General features: G+C 48.5%; 1 protein-coding gene across 1 annotated transcript in view; it reads left to right on the forward strand.

Annotated features, from left to right (window-relative positions):
* COLGALT2 (collagen beta(1-O)galactosyltransferase 2) overlaps positions 1-10890 on the forward strand; it is a 53021-nt gene extending 42131 nt beyond the window's left edge. Inside the window, exons 6-12 of the mRNA XM_054212968.1 lie at positions 3022-3141; positions 3623-3699; positions 5612-5718; positions 6509-6641; positions 7874-8001; positions 8518-8724; positions 9176-10890. Of these exons, the coding sequence (XP_054068943.1) occupies positions 3022-3141; positions 3623-3699; positions 5612-5718; positions 6509-6641; positions 7874-8001; positions 8518-8724; positions 9176-9452 (1049 nt within the window). The 3' untranslated portion in view covers positions 9453-10890. The remainder of the gene's footprint in view (positions 1-3021; positions 3142-3622; positions 3700-5611; positions 5719-6508; positions 6642-7873; positions 8002-8517; positions 8725-9175) is intronic.
* Positions 10891-13777: the final 2887 nt, after the last annotated feature.

Here is a 13777-nt window from a genome sequence, read left to right on the forward strand (position 1 = left end):
GGCCTTATAAAGGAAAAAGGGACGATGAAACCTCAGCGGCACCAACGAAATGCACTTCTGTTCAGAGCTTCATGGCTGTTTTGCTGGATTACTGAGGTAAATCAGTAGGGAAAAGTTGTTTGTGGGTCCACTGGAGTTATCCGTGCTCTGTTTGCAGAAGAGACAAAGTTAAGGTGAGCAGGAAGGGCTGTTCTTGGAGGACAGACAAGCAGAGAGAAAGTGAAGAAGCATAGCTCGCTGTCGACAGTCTCTTCTGGAGAAGAGACAGGCTGAGAACGCTGCCTTCCCCCTGTTTCCAGACCAGCATGGCAGCCGCCAGCTGTTTGCAGCTTTCCTTTTAGTGATCTTTCTGGTCTGAAGCTCTTGGCAGCACTGCAAAAGGCAGTGTTGTCTTGGCATACTAAGCCGGGCTTTTTAAAACTCAGCTACAAGGGGATGCACGGCATCAATTGAGAAAAAGGAATTGTGGAGGAGAGGCAGCAAGAGCTGGATTTAGAGCCCTTGGGCAGCAGAGGAAGATAAAGGAGGCGAGATGTGAACTTGCAGGGCACCTTTGGGGCCCTGACTTTCAGAGACAGGACATCAGTATATTGGCTCCAAAGGAGAAAGGAGGTTTAAGTCTGGATGGCAAAGCAGGCAAATCTAGCCACACCACTCGTTCCCTCTGACAGCTCTCCCAGAAATGCAGCATCCAATTAGTCTGCTAACTGCATTGCATTAGCTCCAGCTGCTTAAGAAATATATCAGGGATTCAAAGCCATCAGTTTTTCCTTCCATCCTAGAACACACTCAGTCCTTTTTCCAGGACTGACCCATGACATGAAAGGCTTCGCTTCAGCAGTCTGGCCCACTGATCCGCTCAGATGGTTGGCTTGTGTCCTGGGCTGAGTTTTGTCACCCAGGATAAAAGGATGACATCCAAGTTCGGAAATGGGAAAAATGTATGGACTTCGAGGTATACTTCTCTTCGGAGTAATTTCACTGACTTCCCTGAAGTCATAAATTATGTTGGCTTTTGTCCAGGCCAAGTACTGCACTTAACGCCTCGGATCAAACCATCAGTTTTCAACAGTTAAATGTACTGCTCGAAGCAACTGTTTTGTGATGCTCCAAAGAGACTGACCCACTTCTGCTGGGAGGACGTCTCCCGTAGCGACCCAGAACAAAGCTCCTGCAGGTGTTTTGGTGAAAAAGGTGGACTCAGTAGAGCCCCTTGCACTTGCAAGATAGCGTTTCGCCAGCCAGATCTCCTGGGATTCCTTCCTTTCAGGCTCTGAAGACCTAGAGCCAGGCAGCAGGACAGTCTGGGCGCAGGGATGTGAGGGAAACTTAGGTTGCCTAACTACGTGGCTGTGAGTTCAGGGCACGGCTGGGAATCCTGGTCACTGCCTTACAAAGGCTAATAATAATACAAGTGTCTATGGCTTTTCTGTCCTTTGTAGCAATTGTTTGTTTTATTATAAAAGCAGAGCTGGAGAGCAAGAGTTCCCCTCCCCATTTTAAGGTAGCTTTACCATTTTAAACTAGCTTTTATCCCAGACGGAACAGAAATACTGGCGTGAATCCGTGCAGATTAACTGTGTTTAAGCCGGCGGAAGATAAGAACAGAGATCAGTGAGCCAGATAAGATTAGTTGATTAGATCAGTGCCAAATCCATTAATGTCAGCAGGTAGTATTTTTTACTCTGCCATTTAAGTAAATTGCAGCTGACAGCTGAATGTGTTTTGGCAAGTAGCGTAGCTAGCAATTTACTTGCAGAACTTAAAATGGTAGAAACACTGGAGTCATTAATGCAGACAATTCTGCTCTGCTAAAAATACCAGGGATTAGGAGGACTAATACATGAAAGCATCAACACACCAGGTAGTGTCTGCTTTTTGTTTATTTCCTAGAGGGAGGGAGGTAGTTGTGCTCGTTTCATTTAAAAAAAAATTTAAAAAAAGGGGCGGGGGGGCGGAAAATCTTGTAGGTTTGCATTTTCTTTAAATCTGCTTGGCAGAGTTGTGTGGGTTCTAGCAGCTTTCAGATTGTGGTTAATTAATAAAGGATCTTACCAGAACTCAATGAAAAACAACAGAAATATTTTCCCTTGCCTTCTCTGGATGTAGCTTTTGAGTGTGGTGCCTGATGTGACACAGGCCCGGTGCTGCTGCACTTGTAGCCGATTGTGAGCAAACTCTTGGTCAGTCCGGAGGGAGCAGTGTTTTGCTGATCCCATGTTGCTGGGACATTCCCAGTGAATTCCCAGGACATTCCCTGCCCAGGGAAGTGGTTGAGGCACCATCCCTGGAGGTATTTAAAAGACGGGCAGACGTAGTGCTGAGGGACATGGTTTGGTGATGGTTTTTGTCAGATTTAGGTTGATGGTTGGACTCAATGATCCGAAAGGTCCCTTCCAACCTGGACAGTTCTATGATTCTAAGAAGCTCGGCAGTGGGTGGGTCTCTCCCTTCCAAAGGCATCTGCTCCGAGCAGATTTGCATCCTCTCTTCGTGTCACACCTTCAGAGTCAGGTCCTTGAACAAGCAGCTGCAAAAACTTTTGGGGAGAAGGATGTTATGTTCTCACCTCTTTTTGAAAGCATCTTTTCTGCTTGCTGGTGTCTCTCTCTAGGATTATCTGCAGTCCTCCTGCCATCTGTGTCAGGCACTGCTTTTGCTAAAGGCCAGTTCTGCCCTCTGCCGTAAGATTGTTTTCATAGCGTGAAGGCAAGGGCCAAAAAAGACCCTTTCTCTGGGCTGAGGGAGGTTCTCCGTCTCTCCTAGGAGAAAACTGATTGCAGTTAAAAATACGTGCTGCTAGGGAGCAAGTAGGAATTGGTTTCATAGGAGAGGCCACTTGCTGCCAGCCAAATAAAACAGAAAATGGCACTGTGATGTGTTTGAATTTTTTGCTTATGAAGTAGAACTTCATGGGACTGAGGTCCTGGCATAAGTTTGATTGTGGCTCCATAGCAACACAGCAGCAAAATCTGCTGATAAATGACCTGACTCTAATTTCTGTTTGTCTGTGGTCCCCAGGAATACAGATGTTTGTCTGCAACCGTGAACACTATGGTTTCCTTCCCATGCCCCTGAAATCGCACCAGACGCTGCAAGAAGAAACCGAGAACTTTGTGCACACACTGATCGAGGCTATGAGTAAGTTGCTGTGCCCTGTGTCATGGTGGACACCCCCAAGTTAATGTTTGTAGAGCTCTGCTTCCAGCAGCCCATCTCTCTTCCCCCTGGGAGTCTGCATCCTGATCTGACTGCTCTCACACTGGTTTGATCTACAGTTTTCTGTTTTCCACTGCTTTTCTACCTAGGGATATAATCACTTTGCAGTCAGGTCAACCCCATTCACAAAGTCCCTTAACTTCCCCATATTAAATGCAAAAATGCATCTTTAATGCAGAAAGGATGCTGCAGAACCTCGTTTTTGTCATGAGGTCCATCTGGCACGTGGCTGCTGGCTTTTGCTTGGCAACATGGACACTTTCTGCTGCACCCACTCCTGCACTGCCTTCATCTCCCTGCTCCCTGGGGATTGCTAGGCCCAGTGATGGAAATGCATGCGGATACGTTATATCAATGTAGCTTGTACATGAGGGTGATGCTTGGGATCTCTCCTCTCTTTCAGTCGATCGCCCTCCCATTGAACCCTCTCAGTACGTGTCTCTTCCTCCGAAGAACCCTGACAAGATGGGATTTGATGAAGTAAGGAACCTATTTTGCTGCCATTGTCTTGTCTTGTCTTCCTATTTATCACTTAGAGGACCTGGGTTCTCCCTGTAGCATAGCTTCCAGAGGTTTCCCTTGGAGTTATCTTTTCGCATAGTTAGGTCTTTCCCAACCACTCATCTTTTGGACTTAAACTTTTTGCAAGGAGAAAATAGCCATTGTTATCTGGGGAGAACTTCTGCTGAGCTCAGGGAAGCAGAAGGGAAAGGCCTCGGGGAGCAGCCTTTCCCTCTGGCATTTGCTGTGAAGAAGCGAGGCCAGTCAGGTCTGCAGGCACTTAGTACCTGCTGCAAGACCCCCGATGAGAAGTGCAGGTTTGTGTGCAAGGGCAATGCCCAGCAAATCTTTGGGCTTTCTGTCTTGATGGAATGGACGTTTTAATCCAGCCGGGAGGGCATGGCAGCAGTGAGGCTGAGAAATGGGTTAAGTCCCCAGTTTTTGTGCTGTTTCCTCTACATCTGACTCTGCAGAGCAGCTTGGCAGCCCTTCCATTCTGTGGCAAAAGCTCATCTTTGGAAAACCTCTCTCGCTTTCCGGTGACAGAAGGGAACAGTTTCTCCCACCTGAGAGGGACGCTGGAGCAGCTGGGAGAGCCAGACTTGCAGCTGGGTTCTAGCCCAAGCTGGGTGCGTCCAGGAGTGATGAAAACTATTCATGCTGGCTCCTTACCGTGCCAGCTCTACCCCTGCCCTGCTTGGCCACCGCGTTTTTCTACTGTGGCCTTAAGTTAAAGTGACCTAAAGGGGGTTGCTGACACTGGTAGTGGCCCCAGGACCCTGCAGAAATTCCTCTCCTGACTCTGCCTTACGTGGAGGAGAGAGCCGGCATGGAGGGGAGGAGGCTGGAGATGGATCCGCTGTGCTTTAACTAACCCGTATCTGTGTTATTCACAGCCAGCAGCCCCTGCGTATGCGGCTGCCAGGGTGGCAGTGGCACCGTGACCAAGGGAGTCGTGGTGATCAGGGGAGCCTTTGTTTTATCGGTGTATTCTGCTACATCTGTTTATGTGACTTCTAAAGCCTGAACCCGATTTGGCTATGTGTGTTTGAGCCTCTGTGTTTGGGACACAGCTGGTGAAGGTTTTTTCCATGTTGTTCTTTGTGGCTGTGCTTTATTTATCCAATTTATTATTTTTGCATTTGTACTGACTTGGAATTTGATCCGCTTCTTACTGGGATGAGGTTTTGCTCCACAGGCTACAAGGCTGCACTTGTACTTGTCTACCTGGGACTGAAAAATCTCCCTAAGCCTCTGCAGTTTACCTGCAAAGTGAGGGCTTCAGTCCTCCACCCTCCACCAGAGCCTGTCTCCTCAAGGCTTGGACGGAGCCCTGCCCAGACATCTCTGCTACCGGTCTTGGTTCTGGCCTTCCTCTGCTCTGGCAGGGGAAGCGGTGGATTTTCAGTGCCTGAAGTAATTACAAAAATCGTCTCTTTGCTGTGTCCTTCTACTTGGGTGGTGGCCCGACTGATCGTCCTAAATATAGGCAGTGGCAGCATTGCGCAGAAGCAGGTGGGTCAGTGTTCCCCCAGGACTGAGGCTGGAGATGGCTGTGTTGCTCTGTGTTTAGTATAAATCAAAACATCCTGTATCTTTGGAAATTATAGACTTAGCTGTAACTGGTCTCCTGTCACCTTCATTCAACCTCAAAGATCAAGTTTCCCCTGTGAACATCCATAACAAGCAGTTGTTCGAGAACAAGCCTCAGCTTTCAACTCAAAACCGACTCCAACTTTTTGACAAATTCTAAGCCACCTGGAATGAAAACACACCCTGTATTTTCATAAGATTTGCTTTCCCAATGGGGCTGCTGGAGAAGGGTGGATCAGGACTCCCTTTTACTCCTCACTCCCACGCCGGGAGGCTGATGTCTTTCTCTTCTGCCCAGATTTTCATGATCAACCTGAAGCGTCGGAAAGACAGGCGGGATCGGATGCTGCGGACTCTCTATGAGCAGGAGATTGCAGTCAAGATCGTGGAGGCTGTGGATGGAAAGTGAGTGTCGGCTGGGGTTGCTGAGGTTTGCACAGAGGGGGTTGCACGTAACACCATCTCCTTGGACGCCCTGACCTCCCTTCTGGTGGGGAAGGGGATGCTGGGGGGAGACGTCAGTATCATTTCTACTTACCCAGCAGTCTGTTTGGGGCAGCTTTGCTCTGTTTTTCTTCTTTTGCAATTTATCAGTCTCCAGGAGAGAACCAGGACAGTGTGGTTCAGACTAAGATGAAAATTAGGTTAAAATCATACTGATTCTGTGAACTGTAACACTTGCACGCAGCTAAAAGGTCGGCAGTGAGTGTTTGAAAGCAATTACCTCCTGGGAAGGCTGTCCATCCTAGTGCTACAAAAGCTGTTGTGCTTGTGTTAACCCTGACGCAGCCCTCCCCAAGCTTACTCTAAGGTGTGTTAAGATGTTTCTATAATGAGAAATCACGGCAGAAAGTTTAGTCTGGGAGTTGCAAAAAGGCCTGAGGGAGAGGCCATCTAGTGGTCTTTGAGACCTGGGTACCCATCAAGACCTCTTAGAAAAATAATCTAAGCCAAGCACCTGACAAGTTGATGGTCCCACAAGAAGTCACTGACAGAGTTTGTCAGCTTGATTTTGAAATGTAAATCAAGTAGTTAGTTTTTCTCTGGGTTTTTGAGCGAAAACAAGTGCAGAATTTCTCGAGACACAGCTTTTCTCTGAACATCAGCAGCATTTCCCATGTCGTGTCTGTGTCTGACTTGAATTTACTTTTTTTTTTTTTTTTTAAATGGTGATAGATTTTTATCTCTTTCTCAGAGCACTGAACACGAGTCAGCTCAAAGCTCTCAGCATCGATATGCTCCCGGGTTACCGGGACCCATATTCCTCCAGGCCACTAACCAGGGGAGAGATCGGCTGCTTCCTTAGTCATTACTACATCTGGAAGGAGGTAAGGAGGTGGTGGGTGCCACCAGGTTCCTGCAGGAAGGTGCCGCGGGCAGGCACAATGGGAAGGCACACAGCCAGTCGTAGGGCAGAGCAGCAAATACAGCGCAGGTTTCTGGAAGTGCAGGATGGAACTGTTTGCCTTGGTTTGGAAGGGATCGTGCACAGGGGTTTTCTTGAATGCTGTGTTCAGCTTTTTTGTCTCTGTTTTCCCTTTGCCAGCAGCTCTGGGTGATTTTTATCAGAATATTTTCATGACTGTTTCTGCAAAGCATCCAATAGCCCGCTTGGAGCAAGTTTGCTTAAGAGAAAGGCAAGAAGGTTTAGAAGAACAAATGGTGTTAAAAAAACCTCATGTTTTTTCCCCTTGTTCTGCATCTGGACTGAAGCAAGTTCAAGTGACTCTGCTGATTGGCTTTTTTTTTCAGTTGGCGTATCGTAAATATTCTTAACAGTAGGGACCTCTGCTACCTGAGCTAAGAGATCTTGTTTGGGTGGTAAAAGCTGTAGCTTCCACCTGTCCCTGGTCACCGGGAGAGTGACTCTTGAGAGGATCTGGGCTGTGCTGGTCAGAGATGCTGGAGTTACACAGCCCAACGTCAACAGGAGGGATTATTTCAAGTAAGGTGTGGTGCAGGCAGGGAGAAAGACTTGGTACTAAAAGAAGACTGGGCAATGGCACCAACAGTCAGATGGTGACATGGGAACCTACATGCAGGATGCCTTTGCATGCGTGTTCTTTAAATCGTCAGTGCCAGACTTTGGATACGCTAGATCATCCCTCCCAGACTTCAGGAACACTTTCTTCCAACAAAGAGGTTTTTCTGAACAGCAGCTTTGGCATCAAAGGCTGCTGCACGTTCCTCTGAGGAGGTGGTTGCTGTGGTCGTGCTAGATGGTAACTTGTGGGTTCTTGCAGCATCAGATGGAGGGTTTTTCTAGGTTGCAGATGCTCGGCAATTTCTGCCAGTCACGTACAAGCACCCCGTGTAAGTAGGACGCTGTCGTTGCTTGGATTGACATGAGCTGGGTCTTGCTGAATGTTCTTAAGCTAGATCGTCTCACTGGCTCTTGCAGTCTCTCCCAGCTGAGCTGTGAATCTGGGAGTGGTTCTCCAGCCCCCCTACCAGCATGGCCTAGAAGGCAGTGCCAGGTCAGCATGACCCCAGCAATTTCAGGGTGCAGAGTGTGGCCCATGTGTGCCGCTGTGATCACTTCTGAACCCTCTTGTTTCAGGTGCTGAACAGAGAACTGGAGAAGACGCTTGTTATTGAGGATGATGTGCGCTTTGAACACCAGTTTAAAAGGAAGCTCATGAAGCTGATGGATGACGTTGAACAAGCCCAGCTAGACTGGGAGCTTATGTAAGTAACTGGCCCTCAGCCATCTGGGAACTCCTGGGAACACAGAGGAGGTCAGCAGCTCCTGCTGTGTCATGATAGAGGTGCCCATTAATGCTGGCGTGCAGGGGAAGGTGGCATAGACTTCTTGGTGGCTCTTCCCATCAGGACAGATCTGACCTCTGGGGCAGGCTGATGCTGGAATGCCCACTGGGTACCATTACTGCCCTTTGTGGGCAGTGTTGGTTGATCTCAACGGTGTCTGGAGATGCTGCTGTGACTGAGGAACTGGCACAGCTCAGTCCTGAGGCTTGGATCATGTCATCTTAGCTCCCTTATGAAGTCTTTCACATCCGTACCACCCACTGGGTTAAGACATGGATGTTGGGGAGTGGTGCAGGAAAGAAACTGTGAGCCTGGTCAGGGATTATTTCTTGGATTGACCCTTTGCCCTTCCCTGGTTGACATGAACAGTCTTGTGGCCCTAATTGCTGCAGATTCACTTTGGTTCTGACTTTTATGGTCTTTTCACCCTTTAAGCTACATTGGCCGGAAAAGGATGCAGGTGCAGGAGCCTGAGAAAGCAGTTCCCAATGTCATGAACCTGGTGGAAGCCGATTACTCCTACTGGACCCTGGGGTATGCAATCTCTTTGCAAGGGGCTCGAAAACTCATCGGAGCTGAGCCTTTCAGCAAGATGCTGCCTGTAGACGAATTTCTGCCAGTCATGTACAACAAGCACCCTGTGTAAGTAGGATGCCTTCGCTGCTTGGGTTGACATGAGCTGGGTCTCGCTGAAAGATCTTAAGCCACGTGACGTTGGTGTGTCTCCTCACTTCTATAGCCCAATTGGTGGGGGACAGGGCTACTCCTCGTGCTTTTTGGTTGTCTGTAGCAGAGCTCCTGGCACTGGTCAAAGGAGGTGACGGACGTGCTGCAGAGGGGTTATTGTCCCCACCTGGTGCAGGGCTGGTTCTGAGACCCTTGGCCGTCTCTGGTAACGGAGGCTTTGGTTGTACAGGTTGTGTGTGGTTGTAAGGCACGTGGTTCTGCCTCTGGAGAGTCAGACTCCACCCCAGCAACTACCTCTGCTCCGTGGGACCTCTTTGCTCAGTGGATTGGCTCGTATCTCACAGTTACAAGCAGTGGCACTGATGAATGTTCAGTCTGTTACTGATGTGTTTTCTCTCCTCTTTAGAGCGAAGTACATGGAGTACTACGAGTCCAGAGACTTGAAAGCCTTTTCAGCAGAACCCCTGCTTGTTTACCCCACCCACTACACAGGGCAGCCAGGCTACCTCAGCGACACAGAGACCTCCACAATCTGGGACAACGAGACCGTGTCAACGGACTGGGACAGAACGCACTCCTGGAAATCCCGACAGCAGGGCAAGATCCACAGCGACGCCCAGAACAAGGATGCCCTGCCTTCCCAGTCATCTCTCAACGCGCCGTCCTCCAGGGACGAGCTATGACTGCCCGCTCCCCCTGCGACTCTGTTGACAGCTGAACCTGCCTCACACTTTGGCTTTTTACCCTTGAAAGTTGTAGAGCAGCTCTTCATGTGGTCTCCTTCCCACTGCTTCAATGGCAAAGCACGGTGGTTGGACCTGACAACTAAACGAGCCGCTTAGAACTGGGTGGGAGATGGAGGAGGAAAAAGAACAAGTGTTCCAGACTGGCAGAGAAAAGGCAGAGATCTGAACAAAAGCCCTCCCGAGCTTTTGTAAAAAACCAACCTTGAATGACGTCTTTCTACAGTTCCTTGTGTAGAATACTGTATTTATAAAGATTAATATATAGAGGTGTACAAGTGTTAATACCTTTCTGGATAGCTGTAACTGGGCTGCTGTGTAACTGTTACTCTTGGTAGGCTTTTATAACCCTCTTCACTGAGAGAAGCTGCAGGCGAGCGCTTGAGTTATTTGGTTTTGTTTTTCAAAGGGATCCCTGTCAGAATCAAGGTGGTTTCCAAGAACGTTGAGTGCACTGGAGCAGCGCTCCTCTGTGCTGTCTTCTCCCGCATCACACTTCCGTAGAAAACTATTGCTGGTTTTCCCTCCGCAAATTTCAAAACTTGCTAGATCCCGTCCAGACAGGCCTCTCAAGCCAGAACTAATGTCTCGGCATGTCTAAAATCTCGGAAGCTAGCAGAGAAAGTGGGGGATGCTGGTTTGATGTGTCTCTCCTCTGCCTGAAGGCAGCACAGGCGGAGGTCATCTGTCTCGTCTCTTGCTTCACCCCCTGCCTCAAGTTATTCCTTCAGGGAAGCAAAGCCTGGCAACCTGTTTGCAGGCCTGTTTAATTAGGCCATAAAACCAAGTGTAGGACTTCTAGGAACTTTACATTTTAGAAGTTTGATTATGAACTGCTTGTACTATCTTTATAAAAACAAAACAACCTACAGAAATGGTAGAGTTGTCAACTGTACTGTTCTTGACAGCCTTGATAGAATTGCACGTTGCAGGACGGAAAGGCAACTTGTCTTGATGTTTTTTCATGTGAGGAGCAAACTTGGGTTTTGGGATATTTTTTTTTTTGGGATGAGTTCTGATGTACTTGCTGTTGGCTAACATGTCAGCAGAGTATGGTGTTTATTTTTAATTTTTTTTTTAATGTTTCTCAGAGGCCAGGTGATCAGGGACTACACTGCTTGGGCTTAGCTGGCACGGAGCTCAGCTGGTGGGCTGCCACGGCAGCGGGAGGATGCCCTCCCGGAATCGCCATCTGGAGACTCCCCTGCTGGCAGAGCTCTGCAGCTGGGAATAGTGTGGCTGGGTTGGGTTTGGGTTTGTTTTTTTTTAAATTTTTGTTTGTTTTTAAGAATTACTGAACAATGTTGTGCTTTCTGCTAAAGAAAACATGTTATTACCTGTCAGCCGGTCTGATAATACATAGAACCTGGTGCAAGATGAGCAGCTGTGCGTATTCTTCATTGGGTGGGAGCTGCCCTGCCTGGGAAGGGCCAGCTCAAGGGGTTTTCAGGCCAGCTCAAGGGTTTGTCACCCTGCCATGGGCTCACCAGCCATATAGATGTGCCTGTCCTGCAGCTGCCAGCTGTGTTCCTTCTGCTGTCCAAGCCGGAGCAGGTGTCCATGCGACATGGTGAGTATGGAGAGCAGGTCTGTCATGGGCCACAACACACAGCCTGGGTCATTCCTCTCTGAGAACCCCTCTTGCTTCCTCCTCAGGTCTGGCTGTACAGGCGGCACGTCGGGGCTGTTTGAAGCACTGTTTGAGCATGGCCGTCCCAGAGACACCGGTAAGAAACTCGACGTGGACTTCAGAAGCAGGACATCTGTGAGCTGGTGAGCATCCAGCATATTGTCAGGTGTCACTGTAGCTGCTGTGACGTGCGTGAGCATCTGAGTCTGGCGGGACAGCGCTGGATGGGTGAGTCCCTTTGGCTTGGTATCATTTCTTGGGTCTAATATTGTGGCTGCCTCTCCACGTAAAGGCTTGTTAGGGTTGTGCTGTGTCCATATACATCACCGCTGTGTTCATATACATCACCAGGGTTCATATACACCCCGCTGTGTTCATATACACCACTGCTGCGTAGCTCTTCCACCCTCGTGTGTTCTGTGCGAGACACATCGCTTTGTCCATGAGAGGCCTCTCTTTCCCCCAGCCATGGGTGTGATTTACCTGTGCCAGCAAGAGCTCTGGGGTTTCCAACTCATCCTCTTCTGACCTTTCCTGATCCTATTGAAACACTTTCTGCACGATCGTCTTGGCTGGAACCAACCCTGGTGCTCCTCACGTTGTGCTGGGGGCACGTGCTCTTTAAGTAGAGCAGTAGCAGTTTATTAAAAAAACTCTTGAAACCATCATAGGGGTTTTTTAGGGGTGGGGTTTTGGGTGTGTGGCTTTTCTTTTAGTTGACTCTGGAAGTGAGTGGTACAAGGGGTTTGGTGGCAATTTCAGGGGAGGAGGGGAAACAAATTAAGAATAAAAATGTAATGAATTAAATGAATATGTCCATTTCAGAGCAGACATGGCCTCAATCTGGCTGATTGTTCTTTTACTATATGCACAGGTATGTGGGTGTGTATATGTACACAATGTTCTATTTATTTACATCTGCAAGATGGGTGGATGGCCAGTGGCTCTACCTGCTCTGGCAAGTACTGGTTTTCCCTGTCTGTGTTTTGGGTTCTTTGGTAGGTGTTGCCCAGGCTTTGCCCTACTCAGAATTAACTGTGTTTTGGAAAAGTAGGAGCCAGTTGAAGCACTTCTGTGTTTTTCTGATATTTTTCCACTTTCCATGTATTTATTTATTTTTCTTTGACTCATCTAATAGGCTTCAAAACTGGGCACAAGTGGGAGCAGCAGCTTGGCCCAGGCTGCTGCTGGCTGTGGCCGAGGCAGCTGTTTGCTGCAGGCCGGGACTGGCCGCTCTGAGCCTCTCGTGGCCATGCATTTGGGCATAGAGCGTGAAAAATGAGTTTCTGTTAGTCAACAAGTGCTAAGTAAGAATTTGCCAGGCTGCTTCACAAACCACAGAGGGCGCTTCCCCCCCTCCATTTTTTCCTTCTTCCTTCTTTTTCCTCCATTTGGTACGGGGTTTTTGCTCTGCTGCGGAGCGTATGAGCGAAGCACCTGGAGCCCCGGAAAAAGGACCCAGCAGCACCCAGTGAGGGTGGGGGACAGAGCCATGGACGCTAGGAACAGGTTTTACAAAGGGTAAGTAGCCAGGCAGCTGAAAAAAAGCAGCTTGTTCACAAGAAGTGTTATGGTGACAGGCCCGAAAAATGATTATCTGCAATAAGACTGCTCGTAACCTAACAGCTCTTCGCTTTGCTTTAAGAAAGGAAAAGGGCTGTTCTATTCTGAACAGGGCAGTTGACATTCCTGGTTCACAAATGGATTGTATTTAGCCCAAGGGCAATCAAATAAGGTTTTGTTATTGTGTTTTAGCTCTCTAGGTATTTTAAGTAGGAAAAAAAGAAAGGAGGTGGCAGTTTAAAGTCAGGGTACTCTGTCTTTTGCCTTTGCTGGTGTAACGAGCCTCTCATTGGTGACACCGGCCAGGCCAGGGACTCACAGCGTGACTTTTGGCAGTTTTAGGAGCCTCCCTAAAGTTGATGTGAGTTGTGGAAGGGCAGATCCTCTGTGGGAGGGGCCCCAGGGCAGGAGGGACTGTGCTGAAAGGCAGAAGGAGCTGCCATGATATAAACGTTTGTATCATAGGGAGGGGAACCCAAAAAGCTCATGGTTGAGGCTGGGGGAAGCATGACATGATGAAGACAATGGGGAAAAGATGGAAACACTCAAACCAATACTAATTTTTTTTTGTATTAACTTTTGCTTTGCTGAGGTTTACATTTAACTCCTTGCACTCCTGCAGCTGGACTACGTATGGCTCGTGATTAGCTGCTGCCACTCGGGGCAATGGTGGTGAGAGGCTGGTTTACTTGGCCAGCCCTTCCAGCCACACAGAGGCCCTCCTCATGAAAACTTTAAGGAATTAAAACAAAAAGCATGGCAGTAATGCTGACAGCGTTACAAACAGTACAACACCGGTGCTGGGTGTGATGGGAAGAATCAAACAACACTGAAGGGGTGTCGCAGCTGAAGGGTTACAGCCAACGGGAACACCCCTAAACCGTGGTGGTTCAAGGTCTGTGGCTGGCTGAGCTGTGGGGGCTGGAGGGAGCTGAGGACAGTTAGTAAAGGTGATGAAGTTGAAGAGTGACAGTGAGGGAAGTGGTGTGAGGTGTTAAAAAAAAACCAAACCCCCAGCTGCCACGCAGTAATACAGTCCAAGACAAGAAAATAGATTAACTCCAGGCAAATA

This window comes from Rissa tridactyla, chromosome 8 (genome assembly GCF_028500815.1).
Source record: "Rissa tridactyla isolate bRisTri1 chromosome 8, bRisTri1.patW.cur.20221130, whole genome shotgun sequence".
NCBI lineage: Eukaryota > Metazoa > Chordata > Aves > Charadriiformes > Laridae > Rissa > Rissa tridactyla.